General features: G+C 45.8%; 2 protein-coding genes across 3 annotated transcripts; one reads left to right on the top strand and one right to left on the bottom strand.

Moving 5' to 3' along the window:
- The first annotated feature begins 4,569 nt into the window (after nucleotides 1-4,569).
- LOC123170239 (uncharacterized) lies at nucleotides 4,570-17,038 on the top strand. The gene is made up of 15 exons (XM_044588068.1): nucleotides 4,570-4,768; nucleotides 5,021-5,242; nucleotides 5,351-5,606; nucleotides 6,045-6,267; nucleotides 6,389-6,512; nucleotides 6,950-7,162; nucleotides 7,720-7,836; nucleotides 8,070-8,522; nucleotides 9,092-9,153; nucleotides 9,257-9,311; nucleotides 9,433-9,852; nucleotides 10,006-10,140; nucleotides 10,236-10,393; nucleotides 15,838-15,906; nucleotides 16,774-17,038. The coding sequence occupies exons 2-15, from the start codon at nucleotides 5,081-5,083 to the stop codon at nucleotides 16,844-16,846; spliced, it is 2,520 nt and encodes an 839-aa protein (XP_044444003.1). The 5' UTR covers nucleotides 4,570-4,768; nucleotides 5,021-5,080; the 3' UTR covers nucleotides 16,847-17,038.
- A 1,336-nt stretch (nucleotides 17,039-18,374) lies between these two features.
- LOC123170240 (uncharacterized) lies at nucleotides 18,375-19,954 on the bottom strand (the record flags this gene model as incomplete). Of its 2 annotated transcripts, none has more annotated exon segments than XM_044588069.1 (3): nucleotides 18,375-18,758; nucleotides 18,857-18,955; nucleotides 19,852-19,954. In XM_044588069.1, coding segments are annotated over 3 exon segments (342 nt in total), but the record flags the coding sequence as incomplete, so codon positions are not given.
- Nucleotides 19,955-23,561: the final 3,607 nt, after the last annotated feature.

Raw genomic sequence — 23,561 nt, 5'->3', positions numbered from 1 at the left:
AACACATGAGAGTACGCGCGCCCAATATTATTGTGGGCAAACCATTTACGTTCCCGAGCTGGGCGATGTGGTAATAACCGAGGAGCATATAATGCAGGCTGAAATGCTCAAGATCACTGTTGGACAACTCCTCGAGATCGAGCCCATGTCTCCGCTTAGAGAGGAGGAAATAAAACGGAAATATGTCCGGGGCCAACTTTGGTCGAGCCCAAGGAGGTCAAGAACCTCCCAACGAGAATGTATGAATTGCATGATTGGTACATGAAAATTACCAAGATTTCCAATCGAGAGTCCCTCATGGTGCAAGTCGAGGAAGATCATTACTTCCATAAGAAAGCTCTGGCCGTTGAGTATTCAGAACTATTTCAGTTATTCAATCAAGATGCACTCGACAAATCTATCGTCAGTTGCTATTGTCTGTAAGTGATTTCTTTCTGTAAGTTAAGTCTCAAGCTATTTCTAGTGCTCATTGATTGATCATTAATTACCTGTAATTATATATCCTCACTATATATTCTTTTCTGTGGTATTATGCAGGATGAAGATGTATGAAATGAAAAAAGCTGGACGCTATGGCATTTGGTTCATTGACCCAAATACCGTTAATGAATACACATGGAAATTGGAATGGTGTAGACAAGATGTAGAGAAATGCATGCTAGAGTTCTTGAAGCGCCTCAATAGCAATGAAGATATACTACTTCCTTACAACTTCGAGTGAGTCACACTGTCTTTGTACTACAAATTCCGTTTTTGCTTACTAGTTAGATGTTAATAAGTGTATAGGGTTTAGAGTTATAGTTGATTAGTGTTATGCACATGCCCGCTTAATTTATACATGCAAACGTATGCGCATGCAGCTTCCACTGGATCTTGTTAGACATTAAAGTTGACGAAGGAAAAGTTGAAGTACTGGACTCACTACTTGAAAAAAATAGTGACTACAACATCGTGAAGGGGATAGTCGACAGGTTATTTCAATCATTATTAACTATATCTCGGCCTATTTAGTTCGTCATTTCCTGATATGAACTATTTTTAATAACTTCTTTATTAATTTTCTTTGCCGGCGGGTAGGGCTTGGGCAAAGTACATCAAGGTGACTCCAGGAAAATGGCGACAAAAGCTAAGTTGGTATCGACCCAATGTAAGTAATTAAGTAGTACTAGCTAGCTAGCTACCATCTCTTTAATTCTTGTTTCAATACCATTAATTAATTAACATGCTTGATTAATTATTATCTGATTAAATTCTATTGTCGTAAAGGCCCTGAAGCAGGCGCCGGGGACTGAAGTATGTGCATACTACGTTTGCGAGAACATTCGCATGATGGCGTCCGAAAGGAGCAGATCTGATAGACAGGACTGGGTACGTTTGCCAGAACACTATTCATAAATCTTACATGATTGTCGATATCTAGTCACACAACTAATACACAATCATATCGATCTCCTTCTTAACAGTTCAAAGAGGTGCGGGACAAGCTCCTATCAGAGGAGCGCATACGAGCACTTCAAGAGGAAATAGCGGGATTTTTGCTCGACCAGGTCATAGATCCCAAAGGAGAATACTATTACCCGCTACCGCCCCCATGAACCACTTGTCATCATGCTCCGAAGGCACCAAGGCAACATGTAGGAGAAATTGTATATATATACATGTGTATGTGTGAATAATTAATGGTGGTTGTGAGACATTCGCTTATATATATATATGATCGGTTCTACGAGAAAATCTATTTATATATATGCATAACGTGTACAATATGTAGTATCGTAAAATACCAGCAAACAAAAAAGAATTAAATTGAAAACACAAAATTAATGGAAAAATAAAAATTAAAACCAAAGCCCCCCCAAACATTTAGTACCGGTTGGTGCTACCAACCGGTACTAATGGTCTACCAGCACCCGGGCCTGGCTCGTGCCACGTGGTGGCACTTTAGCGCCGGTTCGTGCCGAACCGGTACTAAAGGGGGGGCCTTTAGTCTCCACTCCATAGTGCCGGTTGCAGAACCGGCACTAAAGGCCCTTACGAACCGGTGATAAAGGCATGTTATGCACTAGTGGGACCCTGAGTTCATATATAAGTAGGAGATTATATTGTAAGAGATAATTATATTGTATATATGTAGCCACTACCGTCGGATAGATATACGAGAACTTGTTGTTCGACCAATCTCTCGGAGAAGGAGAGGTTGTCGATATCACTTCTCTCTGTATGCATATGTTCATGACGATCTTCTGTTTCCTTCATTTGCTTACTAGCTAGCGTGTCGAGTCCTCTCTATACATATAATACGTAGCGTACGGAGATAAGAGAGGACACTTCTCTCTATTAATTAGCTAGCTAACACAATATATGAAACACCTAAATTAACCCCCAAAACACCTAAACCACCCCCTTTAAAAAAAACAAAAACCTCAGCTCCTGCCAGCTGCTGACGCGTGGACGCCTATTGGTCCCGGTTGGTGCCACCAACCGGGACCAAAGGGCCTACTGCCTGGGCTCGCCACACCGGCCACGTGAAGGCCCATCTGTCCCAGTTCATGTAAGAATCGGGACTAAAGGCCTAGAGCATTAGTAACGACACTTTAGTCCCGGTTCAACAACCGGGACAAATGGCCCTTACGAATCGGGACAAATGGCCCTTTTTCTAATAGTGAAGCACCACCACTAACACACACAATCAGCTGTTTTCCGATTCGCAAAGACATGAACATGGCACATGAGGGCCACCCACCATGAGACAATAGTGGAACAAAACCATCTAATTGAACACGGGATGGATTATGATATTAGTGGGTAAATGAAGGGCCATGCAACTCTCTGCATGGATATGGTAGTTTTGTCAGTGTCTTCCTTACCCACAAACTTGTCACTCCTAATCTCAAGTGCAGGGGAAGGTGCAGAGGAAACTTACCCACAAACTTACCACCTCCACTAGGTTTTCCAGCAGCCAAAACATTTGTAAATTTAGTTCCAAAATTCTTTGGATTCAGGATCTTCTTCTGCATCTTCAGTCCCCTTAGAGAGATGAAGCCTCTCCTGACTGCCCAAGCAGTCCAAATTTTTATCTTTATTGCACTTTGTGTGCAGTGATATGATCCCTCTAAGCTTGTGTCAAAGAGGGGAAATTGGCAGTACACAACATAACCGCCTCATACTATGGCATAACCACAGTCACCTGACAAAATAACTGCAGGAAAATCATCACTGGCTTCCTCTTTATTGCACTTTCCATCACCACCAGCATCATCATCCTCAAGTTTTTGTTTCTTATGAAGCCTATATTCCTCTAAGAAAAAGGATTATTTGCCACACTTTACTTCTAACTTCGATCATTTGCCCCTCCCCCGAGATTGTCGGGTGGGGCCGGGCCCACTAGGCATTGACAATCCTAGGGAAAATCATCAAACCCCATGTAAAGTGGAGCAAATGATCCAATTCCCGCATTCTAGATAAGGATTGTCTAGTGGTGCACAATGTTTTTATCTAATGATCTTTTCGACATGTCTGCCATGGTGGGTTTGAAGAAGGATGTGCTCGGGGTTATGCACCTGTTGCAGGAATTTCTCTACTCTTATAGAAAACAGAGTTGGTGATGATGGTGTGCTTGCCATCCTGCAATATAGGCTGTCCGATTTATGTCTGACGGATAGGAAGAAAACTATGACAATTTTGCAAATAGATATCCACACCCCTCTCCACATTTGCAAATAAGGCCTTCCCTCGTTCATCCTTTTCTCCCACAAAGTAAACTATTCATACAAATGCATTTTGATGTTTCGTGCAACGCATGGGCATCTTGCTAGTACTTTCTTTAAGATTATAAGAGGGAGGCTAACTTTGTGGCTCATGAAGTTGCTAAATTCTATTTCAATAGTAGAGTGGATGTCCGTTAGTGCGTGGAGCTCCGCTAGGTGTGGCGTGGTGGGTTGCAAATGATTGTATGACGATTTCTTGATCAATATATAGTCTGCTTTCAAAAAAAAAATAGGTTCCACATTTTATAAAAAATATTCAAGACGTGCCACATAAGATGCTTATGGGTATCACGAAGCCCGAAGACCCATCTGTTGTGCTGCACGCTTGTTTGAATCATCGATTAGCAAACCCGAAGCCCCATCTGGTTAAATTTGTCATCTTGCTCTAGAGTTGCAGTTGTTTATGAGGTACGGTAATACTCCCTCCGTCCCACAATATAAGAACGTTTTCGATACTAGTGTAGTGTTAAAAACGTTCTTATATTTTGGGACAGAGGGAGCACTATATTTGATTCGTTCTGACCAACTAAGGTTTAGTAGCACTTGGGGCTGGATGCATGGGAGGATACAGTTTAATTATTAACACACACATACACACACACCTCTCTCTCTCATAATATTTTGTCACACACACACACACATAAATAACTCATGTTTGTTTGAAGAGAGTAGAGACCTCGGATGCCCTTGGTAGAGACACAGATGAATGAGCCATTGCATTGGGTCGATCTGATTTTGGGAAACGAGTAGTCGGCAATAGAAAAGCTGCAACTAGCCGGCGTCATTTCCGGTCGAGGCCAATGAGTTTGAAAAGCTGTCGGCTTGATCCATGTCGCTCACGTGTACCTGCTCGAGACAATGAAAAGCCTCCATATTTTTTTTCTACGCCTTGCAACTTGCAAGGTGCCTCACTCAGCTGAAATAGCATTACGTTTGCACTGCACCGTAACCATTCATAGTTTTGCAAGCGGGAGTTTGTCCTTCGGTCTCACCTCCTGCAGGTTAGTGCGGATTCATCCACTACCAAATCTAGATTTGGTAATTTTGCTAATTCTGCCAGTCAGTTTTGGAGAGTGTTGTTTGGGTTCCTTCCTTTTGGCTAATGGGTGGAGAAGATGCATGTATATCTTTTTTCAGACTGTTCTGGTCTTTCTTGCCATCTGTTTATCATTGCTACCATCACAAAATATATACTCTGGTTACCTGTAATATATACAGTAATTTTTTTTGAACTATCATACTTACCTATCCAGGTTGAGGAGCACACAGCTTCGATCTAGTACTCCGTCTCCAAGTAGCTATCTTGATCCGAGATGGATCCTGAGCAATGCAGAGAACTTCTTGCCCTGGAGATGGCACTGTCTGATGAAAGCGTGGATCCAGCCCCCCTGCCTCTGTGGCTTTTGAAGGTCATCACAAAGAATTTCTCTGAAGGTAAACAAATCGGCAGCGGAGGGTTCGGAGCAGTTTACAGGGTAATTAATGTGATTAGTAATTCATGTGCTGACATTCAATGTCTTAGCCATTTGGCCATGAGGTTGCACACGTAACCAAAGGTTGACAACTTAAGCTCTGAAATGCAGGGAGAGCTTTGGAATGGCACGGTCGCAGTAAAGAAGCTTTTCGATGCGATTGTCATTGATGAGAAGAATTTCCAAAGTGAGGTTGATTCTCTCTTAAGGGTCAGGCACAAAAACACAGTACGGTTTCTAGGATACTGTTCCGACACTCAACAAGTACCGGACAAATTCAACGGAGCATCTGTCTGGGCAGAACGACGGCAGAGATTGCTCTGCTTTGAGTTCCTACCAAAAGGGAGCCTTGCCGACTATATTACAGGTAGAATAAGATGCATTCTCTTATTTATAATCTTCTGAGCGCTATTTTCTTTTTAGCTCTATTCATATGCCACCAGCAAATATGCAGAAAAATAAATAAAATTGGTACTCTTCTTTTTGTCATTATACGAACGAGAATATATTTTTCAGGTAGGAAGCCAGTAGTTGGCAAGTCCATATTTCTTCGGATGCATAAATTTTGACATATATACGTCATCCTCAAAAAAGTAGTTGCTTTGCTACCACTTTTTTTTGGTAGTTTTCCGCTGCTATTTGGTTAAAGCATGAATGCTTGGAAGCCAGACTTCCATGGTATTGCCTACATATGTTTAGAGTTTTTCTTTTGGACTTCTTCCCCAAATAAGTATAAGAGGAATCTTTCGCAAAAAAAATGTAAGTATAAGACGAATAACATGCCTTTGGTGTATGCTCTGAACAGATGCATCTTCTGAACGTCAGTGGAAAACACGATATCAGATTATCAAGGGCATTTGTGAAGGTGTATATTATCTCCATCGGGAGCGTATTGTTCACATGGATCTAAAGCCTCAGAATATTCTCCTAGATGGCAATATGATGCCCAAAATTGCGGACTTTGGCCTATCAAGGCGCTTTAGTGCAGCCCAAAGCAGTGACATGACCAAAAACATAGTTGGATCGTGGTAGGCAAGCTATTTTTTTTTCCTACAAGTCAAGTCCATTGTTTTTGTCTGGTACCAACCATATTTGTTGCATTGTACCATTTGTTGGTTAGCACATGAAACTACATCAATCGTTATGCAGGGGATATTCGGCACCAGAATTCAAAGAAAAAGGAGAGATAACATTCAAAACAGACATATATAGTCTAGGTGTCATACTCATAGAGATGTTGACGGGGTGTAACGGGAGCACCAAAATTGAGGAGGTAATAATCATTTCCGCTTATTCCCATAGAGTTTACATGTGGAACTGATTATATTATGCTTGAAGTTTTCAAAAGAGATAAAATAATATGAAAAGCATAATAAGTGCAAAACACATAATTTTTTATAAAACAAAATAAAATGCAAGCGTGTAGGTGACTATGATTAATATATGTGAAAAACAAGTTGGGAACGTCGTGTTTGTAGCAATTGATCTTTTGCTAATGTAATAACGCTTGAAATTAGGATAGATGAAAAGATACAATCTGTAGTGAAACTGGCTTTGTGCTAGGTATCTCGAGTGTACTTTCAAGATCTTCATCTAGTATATATACATATGTGGTTTAACCAACTACAGTTTTATATTTCCTATTGTAAAGTGCTTCACCTGGCTAATTTAGTACACTCTAACTCTATATTTTTTTTTTCAAATTTGTAGATAATTGAAAGTTGGACGAGCGCGCCTGATACAACAGAGAGCCATATATCACTCGAACAAGTAAAAATATGTGCTGAGATAGGGATACAATGCATGGACCATGATCCAAAGCATAGGCCAACAATATGCGATATCATCCCCAGGCTCTTTGATGAAGCGGAAATTTCAAACTGGTCCGCTAGAGGTGCCGTAAGCACTTCATCGATAGCACAAGTATGGTCACTCAGACGAACTTCATTTTGATACTTGCGGATTAGGTGCAGTTTATGTTTTGTTAGTGTTTTCGCCTTAAAGAATTTGGCATGACCCTGCCTTTTGCTGAAAAATCGAAACATATATAGCATTCTAGTATCATCAGTAATTTTTTTTGGACTCTGATAAGTGCCACACGTGTGGCACTCCGCCCTGACGTTTTTTGATGGCAAGTTTAGTTACCCAAGAATGGCAACTTTCTGTTTGGATGGCAAGTTTCAATTTTTTTGGTTTTTTTTCATATGGCAATTTTAGTTGTAAGAAAACGCCGGGGTGGTGTTACTTCATGCCACAAGTGTGACACTTACCATTTGGGTTTCCTTTTTTGCTTTTGGCGAACGGTAAGTGCATGCATGATATGTGGTGCCAACCTTCTCTTAATACTGCCAAGCAAGACTTTTGCTCAGTGAATAAAATTATAGATTACTGCCAACCTTCTCTACTACTATGCGTGCCTTATCTATACTTAGTCCTATATTGATTTCTATAATCTTCATTTCCTTTTTTTTTTGTTACAGAAAAGGTCTCTCATCGACAAGTTGAAGTATGAGTTGAAGTTGATGAATTTGTATGGAGGACAACTCCTACCGAAGCGAGTTAGTGCACTAAACGGAGTCGGAGAGACAAGCACTGAGGTTGGTTACCACCATGCATGGGTACCAATATTACATTTACAATAATAGTAATAGTAATAATAATATGGTAAATTATTTTGAAGTATTCTCTTGTGGTAGTGTCTGTGTCGACACACTTAATTGACCCATGTATAAATTAGTGAATATCAATATCATAACTGGAGATATAAGTGCCATATTCTTTCTTAAAAGCTTATCCCGATCTCACCCATATTTGTGTATGTTGTTTGCAGATAATGAGCCTTGGGTTTACGGATAGTGAGCTTCTGGATCTCGACCCTCTCGAGCTACGATTTCCTTTCGAGGCCAACAAGCGAACCAGTCGCACATTAAGTGTAATCAACAAGGCAGACCGACATGTCCTTTTTTGGGTTACACCGGATCTCACGGATATGTATTGTTGTGAAGAGCACGTGTGTGCACATGGGCCTGTGACGCCAATGTCAACTTGCGGTGTTAGCATCACACTTATGGAACAACAACAAAGACCACTAAAAACGGACAGTCTGATCTATATACTAATGGTCACATCTGAGAACGAGTCCAGACTCAAAGATTTTATGAAAAATAAGACTAACTTGGAAGATGATTTTCCGCAGTTATTTGATAAGCTAGGTTGCCAGCTGCATGTGGCCATGGCGACAGCTGTAGTCTGCCCCCAAAGTGAAACGGCAATAACCCCCAAGGTGAGTTGGATTGCTTGCTCAAGGGCATTTCTACCCCTATCCAGCCATAAGGTAGGATACTTTCGGTTTCCCTCCTTTACGGCGCACCTAGACCGAATAGTGGAGTAAAAATTACAACCCCGTCGCGGCCAAGTAAAAGTGGTGATTTTGGATCAAACATTGTGTTCAAAGTGATGTCTTTTGGGTGAACTATGCATGTTTTTATTTGAAATTCGTGATGATGAAACTATATGTTATGACGGTTATGTTAATGCATGTTTTAATTTCAATGTTTTCATGATATATATTGTGAAGTGTTTGAAGTTCATGCGGCTAGAACACAAAATCTATACATTTTGTTTGTACTCCACTCATTTTTAAGGGATCGGCTAGGTGCGGCCACCTATAAAGGAGTATATTTTTACTGCTCTAACTTTACTCCGCCGGATCCTCCCTTAACTTTTAGGGGATCGGTTAGAAATGCCCTAACCCACCAAATTAAGCTCAAGCCACATCATATCTTAGTTCATTGTAACAGTTCGTGTTGGACATTTCGCTAACCTAAGTCATTGTTGCTTGGTGGAAATCAGATAATATTTGGCAAGGAACTTCGGGATTTGACGACGATGGATGTACATCCTACAGAACCATGGTAGATTCTTTTGATTGTTTGTCTTTCACGTCGGCACCAATTTTCCTTAGCATGCATGATGTACATTTTCCATGCTTCAATTCGCCTTGTGTACGTACTACAGGGTTCTGGTAGTAGAGGACCAAAGGGAAGTTTCCATTTGGAACTACCTGACACAGGTAACTGATAAGACCTTAATTTGGTCATACCGAACTGGCTAAGCTAGCTGTATTTTTCTTTTCAATGGTCCAAGACGAGATCTATAGCTAATCAAGTCTCTATATATTAATGAATCAACAGGCAGTAGTGATGTCGTTTAACAGCCATGAAAAACAAGGTTGGGTTATGAAGATGCTAGATCGCTATGACAGTGTTTATGCGGCAAAGTTTATCCCTCGAAAGCAATGGTTTGTAACTGGGGGAGACTCTGGGTACCTCAGTGTGTACTCGTATGTTACAATGACAGAGATAAAGAAATTTCAAGCTTACTTTTTCTCTCATATCAACTGTTTGGCGGTTCACCCAACGTATCCACTGCTGATAACACTGTCCTATGATTGTGATCAAGCCATCAGGCTTTGGGACTGGGAAAAGGGCTGGCAATGTTCCCAGAGAATTAGCAAGGACTGGGCACCTGGATTTGACACTCAGTTCAAGTTTAACCCCAAAGACACAAGAACATTTGCTGGTGTTACTGGTCCTCATGGAAGAACTTGCCACGTAAATTACTTGTTTATTTTCCTCTTTCAATACATCATTTCACTTGTGGTACCGTAATGCATGCCGTCCTTGCCTTAGGGTTGAATTTAATTTATCTTTATAATTAATTGAACTTACTTCCTAGGTCTGGTCTTTTTTTTTTTGCGGGAACAGGTCTGGTCAATTCATTCTTCCAAGCCTCTCATCACAATAAGCCCCCCCAACTGTGACAGGGCTGTGTGTGACTATCTCTGCACTGATAGTCACCAACAATATCTAATTACCTCTGCTCAGGACGGTGGTTTAAGTGTATGTCATCAATCTCCACTCAAAAACATGCATGCCTGATTGTTGTTTTTCAGTTTTAATTATTAAACTTTTTTTTAACGTACGTGTTCAATCAGGTATGGGATTTGCAGACAGAGACGTGCGTTCATACACTTGTTTTGCATGGCAAGTTTATTGGCCATGTCGCTTGCCACCCGGCACTTCCACTAATAGTTGCAGGTTCACGGGACGGGGATCACTTGACTGTTTGCTTCTGGAACTCTACTAACTACAGGTAATACTAATACTTATAGTATATTGCATATCTCTCAAAACAGGATTTCGCCCTGTTTTATATATAAAACAAGAACTGCAGAAGAACATGACCAAACGATAGAAGGTGATGAGGTCGTCCTCTTATAAAGCCGATCCCAGGATACGACTACCCAAACAACAACAACACACAGAAGAAGATCTAAACACATCGCCACGCAACGATCTAGTACACCTAAACTCCACGACAACGCCCTCAAGAGGGAGAACGGCACAGAGCGTCGCCATTGCCGAGTCCACAATGGACAAAGGTCTTCACCCGGAGTCCTGGCATGGAGAGAAGAACCACGACGATGTCTTTAGGAAGAACACGACACCCACAGGCGCCGCCGTCGGCGCCAAGACATAGAGCTTTCGCTGGGCAACTCACCCGTGCCACCACGAGGCCGCCAGGATGAACGCGACAGGGTCAGATCCCCAGATTCGGATCAGGGCGTCGCCCCTGTGATGATAGATAGCATGCCAGAGCCACCCACCGCTACACCTCCTGTCGCCCACACAACTAGGAAAGAGAGTCATCACTGCCGCAATGGTGCCTGCCGACGAACAAACCATGCAAACCTCCATCTGGGGCCGCCGTTCCGGCATCCCTGTCGCGAGACACCGTCCACCGCTCACTTTACATCACACTCAGTCACGGTAGGAAGAACAGAGGCACACCCTCTATTCCTAGCCCGACATCAGCCACCGAGTCTGCATCTCTAGCCAAACCAGGTGGTTGGGGAGGGGGGCACGACTTCATGACTGCCGACGGCCATCGTAGAGCAAGCCCTGACCCAAGCTAGCATGCACGACGCCATGTTCGTGGCCACCGGCGCCGATCTGCTCACGAGCACAACGGTATCACGACCAACACCCACGAGGAGAGCAGGAGCACCACCTGCAAGCACATCCCGGACCGAACGCCACCTCGCCTACCTAGAGCGAAAGCTCCGATCTGCCTCGGGCCCAGATCCGGTCCGCCCGAGCACAAACCCTGCGTTGTAGCCCTCTCGACAAGCACAAGTCGTATGCCGCCAGCTCGAACCTAGGAGAAGGAAGTATTCACTGTCACACGCACCCTGCCGCCAAGCCTCAGACACCGCGCCGCTCCGACACCAGCACCCCGTGCACCCCCGAGCCCCCACTGGCACACTAACCCAAAGCCACGAAGGATCCCAGCCATGGCTAGCTCACGCAGCCAGTCACCGGAGGGGAGCCCCAGCCAGGGCCGGCAATCACCGACGGCCAGATCTGGTCGAACCAGATCGAGCCACCCGGCCTCCATGGACGCGCCCGACCGACCATCCACACGCCAGCAGAGGCCACTGCGGGAGAGCGTCACACACTTAATCCCGCCGTTGATGTCCTAGGCCGCGCTACCGCACCTCGCCGCCAGCGCGACGACAACTGGAAGGAACCGCCCTCATCGATTCTGACCGATCCGAGGGGAGAGAAGTTCCTGCCGCTGCCGATGTCGAGCGGGCTTTGCCCAGCGGCGCGTCCCGCCGGTGGCGAGGTGGGAAGAGAGGCCTAGGCCCGGCGGCGCTATCCCACGGCCGCCCTCTGGAGCGACACGGGAGGGGCTGGTCGGGCTTCGTTTCTATCTATTTCATATACTATTGTATAGCACTCACATTATGTATCCAACTTCCCAAAAAAGTGTGCCGATTTCTTAGGTGAGTCTAAATATATGTATGTGTGGGGCCAACAATACACTGTTTTAATTAATACTACCTGATTTACTGTGTTCTTGCAAATGGCATAAACAAATATCTGAATTATTACCTCACTCACTTTATATTGCTTGAGAATATTTTTCTCTTCCTTTGGAGTACAAGCTAATAATCCCCTAGGTAGAAAGGGGCAAGAATTATGATGTTCAACGATGCACATGGAAGGGGCTCGGCACTCGCATAAACAAATGTCTTTGTAAGAGCATCTCCGACGCTGACCCTCAAACCTCCCGCAACCGTCCGGACCATGTTGTCCGAACCATGGAAGCCATCCAACGTGGTTATGTATTGGTTCGTCGCGCGGTCCGGACGCAATTTATCCCGCAAAACAGAGACAAACCGGGGGGAGGGGGTATTTGCGGGAGTCCGGACACGGCCCACGCCCGCTTCTGATCGCCCTGGTCCACCGAAAACCCTCACCCGCCCCTCCCGCGCTTTCCTTCTGATGCACGCGCCGCTTACCGCGCTGCATTCATGCCGGCCAGAGCATGCGAGATACCGTCATTGATGTCGCAATGTGACCGAAGGGAGGAAGGGCGGCGCTGGTCGATGCGATCTCTCGGCAGCCGCCGCTTCAATGCAGACGCAGGTTGGATATGACGAACCAACTCCGGCCGTTGCGCCGCATTGAAGCTGATGACCGGCCCTTCGCATGGCCTAGCTGCGGCTATATAAGCCGCGCTCCGGTGCCGTCCACACCGCATCCTCCTATTCCTCTCCCTCTCCCCTCCCATCTCCCTCCACATCTCCGACGATGGGCAAGTCCTGGGCGTCGGTGCCGGCAGGCGGTTCCAGTGCATAATCCAGTGGATCGTGGCGACGCCGCCCTCAAACTCTATGGTTATCGCCATCATCGGCGGGCGGCTCCTCGATGAAGGCGGAGATCGTCATCTACTTCAGTGACAAGGAGGACCAGCAGCCACCGCCACAACAGTCCACGCTGGCAGTGCCGAGCTAGGTCTATGACGCCACCGACACGGAGTTCGAGGAGCCGATGGAGCTAATGCTCTGTTGCTCCGTTGTCCACACCAACGGCCCGGAAGCCGCGTCGTTTAAATCGGTTGACGCGTGAAGGAGGAGCGGCTCTCGCTGCCGCCCTGACGCGTCGTCAAGGAGGAGCAGCTCTCACCCTGACGCGTCATCAAGGAGGAGCGCCGCGCGCCGCCGCCCCTGCCAAAGGCGCGCGGTCGCATTATCCATGATGGCACGGGATTACGCCGACCAGAGCGGTGCCGGCGGGACATGTGCAACGCCCCGCGCTGATCTAAGTTCACGGACTCAGACGCCCCCCCTCCCCCCCGCGATACATCCTGACGGACCCGGACCTGGCGTACGTACGCCTGGGCCCTGGATCGCTCCGTCACGACGTCGGAGACGGCCAAGCGCAGTCTCTACCGCCTCGACGGGGAGATGGCTAGGTACAGCGAAGAATGCTCCCTCGCTGAGGTCGACGCCTCCTCCAATGATCGCCGCCCTCTCCCCCAGCCCAGATGGCCAGGGGCGCACTGCGCACGGCGCAAGAGGAAGCGGAGATGATCATCTGCGAGCGTGAGGCAGACGTCGGAAAGCCCTGCCGGCACCTTTTTGCCGCCGATGATGGAGGAGGAGCCACCGGCCGGCCCGACGTGGCCTACAAGGTCACCATCAAATATATGGTAGTCTAGGGTTCTGTTTTAAGGTTTTTAGTTCACCAAACGAAATATGGTCTGATTTGATGTACAAATTACCCTAGTTTCAATCAGTGGCGGAGCCAGCTCAAATTCAGAGCCTGGGCAAGATATACGTGATGCAAGTTAATTAGATTTTGCACAAACAAACTGTTAAGTAAACCATTTGTTTACTACTAGAGCTCCATGCACATGCACCATGGGAGCCCGGGCAGCAGCCCCGGCTCGCCGGGTGCTGTCTATGCCAATGGTTTCAACAAAATCCACCGTGTTTATATTAAGATTTGCCCGGTTTGATTCAGTTTCGTTTGGTTGGTTTGAGTTGTTAAAATATATGCGGCTACATTTGGATGTGGCATTTCGTATCTGTGTCCGTGGACTGATTCCCTGTCCGTAAACGGATGCGGAGGGAATTTTGCGGGCTGCCGTTGAAGATGCCCTAATGCTCCATGCATGCAAGTCGGGCCGGTACAGATGGATATTGCTCAAACAACATCACGTACCATATTTTTCTCAAATGCCAAAAGTTAGTGTCAACATATGAATACAGATAGTCCCTTCCTTCCAAAGCGGACTAGAACGATAGTCCCGGAATCACATGCGACGCACCTGGCGGGAGCTTGAACCCTATGCTACCCAGCTGCGAGGTGACGGCGTTGGACAATGGCGAATCTCCGTCTTTCTCCAGCCATGCACCTTGACCTCGCTGCTGCTCTTGCTGCTCCTGTCTAGGCAATTCGATGCAGAGGAGACCACAACACAGGACAGGACCACGACGCGCAGGACCAGCACTACCCGAGGACAAGTTCAAGATGATGCCGCTGCGGCTCGATCCCTCCCGCCCGACGACCCCACTCCTCAGTGCACTGTGCACCGCGACGACCCTCGTCACCACCTCTGCACATCACGCACTCGTCGCTAGGAGCGCGGACAACACACGTCATTTGCTCAACAAAATGCCTAAGAGCATCTACGGCCACATATGACAAATATGACCCCACAAACGCCTGCGGACGCTTCCGGGCACGTCCGTGGGCAGTGATCGGGCACCCCTCAAATTTCATTTAATCATTACAATCGGACATCTTATACTAGATTCTCATATCCATACAAGGACATGCAAACTAAAGAAAACCTACGTACTACGTCAATCCGGTGTCAGTATGGCGTAGTAAGTGATATTACTCCGAACCATGATGGAGTGTCGGAGCGTGGGCGTAGCGTTTGACCGTGGGCAGAGCGCCGAAGCGGGAAAGGGAGGAGGTGGATGGGTTCGGACTGGCGGCACGGAGAGGGTGGAGGGGGATGGGTTATGGTTGCGGGACGCCGGCCGGCTTAAATAGCCGGATTTGGTCTTGGGCGGCAAGCCGAAATGGCGCCACGCGGCGTTCACACCGCGGCGAGCGGACGCGACGTCCGTTGGACCGCCGGGTTTCAGGGCGTTTCCGCGTGGGACCCCGCCGTCTGATCGACGTGGTGGACGTGCCCCGGCGCGCCCCCATTTCCACCCCATATCTGGGTTGGATATGGGGGGTGCCGGTCAGCCCGGGCGTTTGAAGCCCGTTTGAAGCGTCCGCCTGGGTAAAAAACGTGACCGGTTAGTGACCAAGCGGCCCGCCCGGGCGTATGAGACGTGTTTGAAAGATCCGGCTATAGATGCTCTAACATCAGTGATAAGATGAAAGGAGGGTAATGTTGCGACGTCGACGAAGACGGGTCAAAACTACGCCACCTCAACTCAAAAACCACTTCAAGTGAGCAAAGGAACTAAACTTATCTGGTATGAAATCTTGAGGGGCTAAGATTTGCTGGCCCTTTTTTATATTTTTGAAAGACTTGAGGGACGAAAAACATATACTTTTTTCAATAAATAAACTACTGTAGTGGATAGTTGAGTCAACAACTTCATGTAAACCCAGATTTGGTGGCTTGAGAAGCTGACTCCTGACGATGGTTCATTTTATCTCAACTTTTTATGTTGAATCCTTGGAACGTACAACTAACTGTGGACTTTACACTTACAGGCATCTGAAAACGGTTCGATGCACACATGGTGGCAAGATTGTGGATCTTGCCTTTAGAGGCTCAAGAAGGTATATATAATGCATCTTTTTGGTCACTTTTATACCTTGTCGGCATTACCATTGCTTACGTGCCATGCTAAGATTTGCCAATGCGGGGACACCTGAGTGGATCACATTAAATTTTTCTAATGGTTCAAATTTCCTTTTTATAAAGATATTTTTGGAACCAAAGATTTTGATAGAAAGACGCTCAATTCTTAGTTTCTTACTGCCCATGTAAACTATTAGCAAAAGTACCCGGATTCTAGAAATGCGCAATAATAAAAAAGTCTAAATAAATAACAAATATTTTAGGTGCAACCAAAGCATTATCAGTTAACCATTTCTCAAGCTTTATTGTCTTGTATTACTTGTGGCCCTTTCGAACATCTAATTAAGTCTATATATCGTTCTAGTGAAGTTCTCTTTGAAATGTAGCTATTGAACTCATTGATGTTTTCATAGGAAGTGGGTGAGTTCTTAATTTTACGCACTGTGAAACGAGGCCTATGCATATATACATGTGTATTTTACAAGTGTAAGATTATTAAGCGGTCTTTAGTAAACCAGAGTGAATGGTAAAAGCGTCAGTATTGGCCTCTTTGAAGATCTGTTGTATTTGATTAGTTCTTAGCAGACATTTTCCAACTTGTAGCTCCATCCTTGGGTAAAGTTTTGCTTGAAATGAAGATACTGCACACTATACATGGTCCCGTTATATTAGCGACGGTATCTTAGAAGCCCAGAAATACCAAACGGTTTACACTAAAATACATCCGGTCAAGGATTAAACCATTTCCTTTAGCACTCTACTGTATTGTGTGTTTGTTTTAGTCATTTCAGACTTCTAATTATACCCTTGGGAATATTTCAACCTATAATATCTTTTCTATGTAGGCTTGTCATCGGATATTCTAATGGGTTAGAAGTCCTGGAAATCGATCTGGAAGCATTATCACATCAGCAATAGGGACAGCGAAGTTAGGGGAATTGATCGGGCTGGGTTGAGCTGAGCACCGCTGAACCTCACATCAAATTAATTCAGTAGAAAATTCGTAAATTATCTGTACTGCACTTGGATTTGCGGAGAACAAAAACGGCTTGACATTTCAACTGTACGTAGTTAGTACTAGTACATTGCAGGGCAGATAGTTATTTTGCATACATGCAGGTCATTTGTTGTGCTTTCTTGTGCATAGCGTGTCATGTATCATGACATATCAGGAAGACAGGAACTTTACATGAATCAACACCTTGAAATCCCAAGTGACGTGGTGTAGTGCCTGCCATACGGGATCTGCAATGGGGTTTTGTTAACCGGCCTAGTAACAGGTTGTACATATTGTACCTAAACTCTGCTAAGTGTAACCACTGAGCCCACTTGGGTCGGCAAGATGAGCAAAGCATATTCACTCTCTCTGTTTGACCGTCTCTCTGGGAGTGTCTACCTGAGGGCATTTGCAATTTTGCATTATCCAATCTGAACAGATACTGTCACATTTCGCTGCTTTGGAGTTGAGTATTTTCTGAAAGAGCAGACAAGCAAAGATTTTCACGCGGAGAGTTGGCTCGGCATATGACCTAGGAAAAAGCAATAGATCCAGTCAATTACATTAGCATTCCGGTAGCCATAGGCCATATGTTCAGTGCTTGTGTCAAGATGCAGGGATATCTTTTATTCCCCCAGAACTTGCGACGACTAAAAAAGTTTTGTGCTTCATTTGAGCTTCTAATTCCTCTTTTTTCTAGTGGAAGCTTTTGTTTTCTATCATGCTATATCTTCCCCTCCGTCAACGTAAGGAGGACCTGCTCACTTTCATTGAAGATTTTTTGCCATTGTTTGATTGTTCCACATCACCAAATTTGTTGACATTGACATGGGACTACAGTCGTTCAATTCTGTGTTTTTTTAGCTTGTCCTTTTGTTGCTTTCCATCCGGATGCAAACACACTCAGAAATCTAATGGCCATGTTACCATCATCTTAATCTGCTCCATCCTAATTTTACAGAAATCTGTTGTCAAGATGCTGATGTTAACTACAATTGGCATGTAAACTATTTCAGTGGATCAAGAGCATCAGGTTCATGTGAATGGCTCGTGGCCATTGTGTTACATTGTTCAAAACGCAAATTAATTGAAGTTTCTCTCACAGTTCTGTCCAAAAAGGAAAAAACATCTTCTCTACATACAAGCCCACAGGTGCAAAGACTTATACTAGTGTTAGGCCATAGTTGGCTCCAGTGGGCACTGATATATCGCAAAACTCCAGCTGAGTCCAGCGTCCAATGCAATCTAAACAGCAGCTGATATATTCTTGTCAATAAAAGTCTGCAATTGCGCAATAACAGCAGCACAGGCAGGGCGCAAAGGCAACATAAATCAAGCAAAAATAAGTATGGTGCACTACCACGCATAAACAGTAGACTGGGTAACGTCACAGCATAAACTTGCGGCATCAGAGATCAGGAAGAAACACCGCACACGAAAGACAATGCAGAAACAACAATGCAGTTATTTTACTGCCTGGTGGGAAATTTCACCAAGGAACAGAGTTCATCGAAAGGCGTTTGAGCGAGCGGTAAAGCCCCTCCAAAGTTGCTCACGGAAACTGAAATTCGCAAAACAAAATAGTATACCCTGACTTTAAAGTCACTTTTATTAGGAACTTGAAAACCCTAGAAAAGAAACTTTGGCTCCATGGTGGGAGCAAAACGCTGGTCGAGCTCGCGCCGCCGCCCATTCAGGGGTCCTTCACGATGAAGTTCTGGCGGCTGATGGGGTTCATGATGACCGGCGGCCCGGCGACACGGGGCCAGGCCTGGAACTTGGCGTCCGTGGCCTGAAACCACTCCTTGTCTGTCGCCGTCTTGCAGACGGTGCCTGGATCCGAATGGAACAGGCAGCGTCAGATGCATTCTTCCAAGAGGTTAGGGGCACAGGCATCCTATGGGCATGTTATGCAACAGCATGGTACTCACCTCCGAAGATCTTCTTGTCGGAAACGATGGTGTCGGAGACATATGCAATGCCAAGGGATCCAACCAGCGAACCGATGATGTACTTGCCTGACATTGCTGCTACACAGTGATGAAACAGGATGTAGATCGTCAAATGTAATGGACAGGCATACAGAACTACTCACATGTACGTATCAAAAATTCAAAATGCAAATGCATGGCATGGCAGAAAGCGAGCAGGCCCACTAACACAGTCGGCTGATTTCTGGATCCACATAGACGGCTGTTCTCTCAATTCGCATAGGCATGGTCATGAAAGAACGCAATCCGCCATGAGACGATAGCAGAACAAAATCAATCCGGTCTACACAAGATGGCGCGTCATGGAAGGGAAGGGGGCGTGCATATGGTGTGCACCATGTGCAAGGGTACACATGAACCACCAAGAGATGATTTATGTGCCGTTTTGATCATCCCACAATCACAACTACCACGCATCAGTGACCAGGTTGAAGGGGAACTCAGAAGCTATACATGCACAAGTGCAGAGATCAAGATGAGACGTTTTTATATCAGAAACCGCCACAGATCCACCGGGTAAAAATGCCGGCCCACCCATCCATCCATCCCGTCAGCAACCAACCGAAGGAGATGAATCACGGTAAAAAATCACTGCCCATCCAGAGACCGCGGCCTAAATTCCCCAAAACCAAATTGTCCGATCCTCCCCGACGAGGCGACGGCGATCATCGACGAGCCAAACCCGGCCCCACCAATCACGAACCGCAGAGAACGCGGGCGGATCTGATCGACGCGGAAGTACCATCCATGCGCGTGCTACGGATCCCGCGGTATCCTCGGCGATCCCCGTACCCTAGATAACCATGGGAAATAAAAACGGCGGCAAACCTCGCTCGAACACGCGCGCGCGCGTACACGTCCGCGGTCCGCGGAGGAGGCCCAGGTTCGCACGTACAGAAAGGGAGGGGATGGAGAGGTGTCGGTGGTGAGAGTACCTCGCGATCGGTCGGTGTTCGCCCGCCGCCGCCGCCGCCGCCGGGAGAGGGATGGAGGGAGGAGACGCACGCGCTTGTGGGGGAAGGAGAGAGAGAGAATGGGAGCGAAGGCGAGCGAGAGAGTGCGCGGAGAAATCATAAAGGCTCCGCGACGCCTTGACCGCTTCTCCTCTGGGCTGCGTTTACTCCACGGGCCGGGCCGGGCCAGGCCTCGTTTCGCGTTGCTGACCAAGTGACCCAACTCTCTCTCTCTCTCTCTCTCTCTCCATACATTTAATGTAATGATTCTCTTCTATAAAAAAAACTAATGTAATGATTCTCTAGCGAGCATAAACGAAGGAGGAACGCATGTGAGAGGCGAGGGACCTCGGATCTTCAAGATCTATATCTTCTTCACCATTGTCTAGTGATCATCATAGTTTTATGAGAATAAATTTCCTCTCATTCTTTTGGCGGTGCAATGAGGTTAGAGAATTTTCTGTCCTCGCGGACCCGATTATACAGATATGATGAGTTTATGTTGCTGTGTAAAGCCTTTTTTGTTGGTCTGATTCTTTGTGGAGTTGAAATCTTTCATCGACACCATGGTGAAGATATAGTGATTCGGCGACCTGCACTTCTAAGGTATCATCCCCGACCAAAGTACGTTCATCGATCAAGGCTTCCCATCTCTTTGGATGGGCCACTCAAGGCGCTTTCAAAAACCATTATTGATAATGTTTCCTGCGGGTGAAGGAGTGACAACATCGTTGCTCTAGTCCAATTGCAACCTCTTTACCGAAATCTTTGGAGTATTTCTTCGAGCAGAGATTGACGCGGTGAAGAAGGTGTTTCCAAAAGATTTCATTGTAATTCTTAGTCATAGGACTTACTTTGTATTGTAATTCTTAGTCATAGTACCTATAATTGTTATGATCAATAAAGTTACAGGTGTTTCTAAAAAAATGAGCCTGCACGGGCTTCGCCGGCATGCTCCTTCGGCAGCGGTGAGATAAGGGGGGAGCGGGATAGGAAGGTGGCGGCGAATCCAGCGGGTTTCCACGGTGTCACCGAGGAAAGGCGAACTCGGCGGTGGCAGGGTGACTTTTCTTGCAAAAATGCTAGACTCACACTAGTAAAAAACATGGCTTTGTTTGGGGCCTGGCCAGCCCATTAGTCCCGGTTCAGTCACGAACCGGGACCCATGGGGGGCATACGTCCCGGTTTGTGCGCACATGGGGCCGGCCGGGCCTCGTGGGGCATTGTTCCCGGTTCGTCTGGACCCATTTGTCCCGGTTCCAGGCACGAACCGGGACCAATGGTCATCGCTCCTGGCCCACAGCCATTAGTCCCGGTTCGTGGCTGGAACCGGGACAGAAGGGGGGTCTTTAGTCCCGGTTCCAGCCACGAACCGGGACCAATGAGGTGGCTATATATACCCCCTCACCGGCGAGCAGAGCACTCCACACTGCTCTGTTTTTTCTGGCCGGCGAGGGAAGATTTTTGTGGTGCTCTAGCTCACCTCCTATGCACATGAGGTGTTCGATGAAATGCCCGAGCCACACTAGTTAAGCTTTCTCCCCTCGAAGCTCGACCTCAAAACTCCATTTTCCTCGAGATTTGTCTAGATTTAGCGGTCCGTCACGTCCCGTCTCCGTCTTCACCGCCGTCGATCGCCCGCGCCGATCTCGTCGCCGGCACCACCGTGGTGAGCCTCTTGTTCTTATCTTCTTTCTGAAAGAAAAACAAATTCTTACTTTAGATAGATACTTGTCTAATTTTCTTACTTTTATTATTGCTTGTTATTATATAATGCGATGATTTTGGTATCTGCCCTCGTCGGCCCTCGTCCTGCCTATGATTCGGATGTGGTATATATTATCTTTTATAACTATTTGGTTCATTTGTTGTTTATGACAATTATGCCGACCAACGTGACATAGATTTTATTTATCTAGGAGGTATGTGAACCGAAAATTCCAACCGACCCTATTGTCAAGAGGTTAAATTTATTTGAAGAAGAAAACAATTACTTGAAGAAAAAATAAAAAAAATTGAGGAGGAGAAGATGATATTGTAGTTGCATGTTGCGGATGTCGTCGATGATCACAAGATTAAGATGGACGCAATGCGTTTGAAGATGTGGTGTGCTCCTATAATACCACGGTTGAAACGTTTGTTCAGAAACGAAGAGCATGCCAAGTTGATGCGATGGCACAGAGAGGACCGTAAGAAAGACAGGAAGTTGAGAGCACCCGTTGACGGGTCGCAGTGGAGGAAAATCGAGAGAAAGTACCGGGCTGAGTTTGCAGGTGACCCAAGGAACGTATGGTTTGGTTTAAGCGCAGATGGCATTAATCCTTTTGAGGAGCAGAGCAGCAATCACAGCACCTGGCCCATGACTCTATGTATGTATAACCTTCCTCCTTGGATGTGCATGAAGCGGAAGTTCATTATGATACCAGTTCTCATCCAAGGCCCTAAGCAACCCGGCAACGACATTGATGTGTACCTAAGGCCATTAGTTGAAGAAATTTTACAGCTGTGGAATGGAAACGGTGTATGTGTGTGGAATGAGCACAAACAGGAGGAATTTAACCTGCACGCGTTGCTGTTTGTAACCATCAAACCTTTCAGAACAGACAAACAAGGGATACCACGCATGCACGCACTGTTTAGCTAACACCGAAAATATATATCTGGACAAATGCAGGAAGAATGTGTACCTGAGCCATCGTCGATTTCTTCCGACCAACCATCAATGTCGAAAGAAAGGAAAGCATTTCAAAGGCGAGGCAAATCACCGGAAGAAGCCCGCCATGCGTACCGGTGATCACGTACTTGCTATGGTCAATTATTTACACGTAATCTTTGGAAAGGGTCCTCATATCAAGTAATAATTATTTTCTTTGTCTCGCAGGGTTTTGTAAAGTGTTCACCGCAGAAGCTCCGGGACTGCCGAAGAAGCTATGATTTACACACCCGAAAGTAAGTACTATTAGCTAGTGCCACGCATCTCTCATTGATTCTAGCTAGTTTCATCAATACCATTTATAATGCTTGATTATCAGTTTGATTGACCTCTATTTCTCGTAAAGTGGTTGTGGCAGGAAGGCGGGAATAATTATTATGGATACTACGTTTGCGAGTACATCTACAACGCGACGACCTCTAAGCGGGGATACTCTAAAGAAGATTTTGAAGTGCGTAAGCAATAATATTCACAATTTTATTTTAATACCATCATTTGTGTTGAGTTTCATTCATATATATGTATTGACCCCCCCCCCCTTCTTCAAATTAGCTTTGGGAGCTGCGGGAGAAACTCCTACCACAAGATCGCATAAAAGCAATTCAAGAGGAATTGGCAGGATTCTTTCTTGACCACGTCATAGATAAAGACGGAGAATACCATGTGGAAGTTGACATCATATGCTAGGGATTGTAAGAGATCTTATATTGTATATATGTAGCTAGTAGCATCGGATAGATGTACGAAAACTTGTTGTTCGACCAATCTCTCGGAGAAAGAGAGGTCGATCACTTCTCTTTGTATATGTTCATGACAATCTTGTGTACTTAATGGTTTCTTTCATTTGCTTACTAGCTAGCGTGTCGAGTCCTCTCTATACGTATAGTACGTAGCGTCGATGAAGCACGGAGATAAGAAAGGACACTTCTCTCTATTAGCTAGCTAACACAATATATGAAACCCCTAAATTAACCCTACA

This window comes from Triticum aestivum, chromosome 7D (assembly GCF_018294505.1).
Source record: "Triticum aestivum cultivar Chinese Spring chromosome 7D, IWGSC CS RefSeq v2.1, whole genome shotgun sequence".
Taxonomy (NCBI): Eukaryota; Viridiplantae; Streptophyta; class Magnoliopsida; order Poales; family Poaceae; genus Triticum; species Triticum aestivum.
The sequence above is the reverse complement of the archived record's forward strand: the minus strand, read 5'-3'. Positions and strand labels throughout refer to the sequence as shown.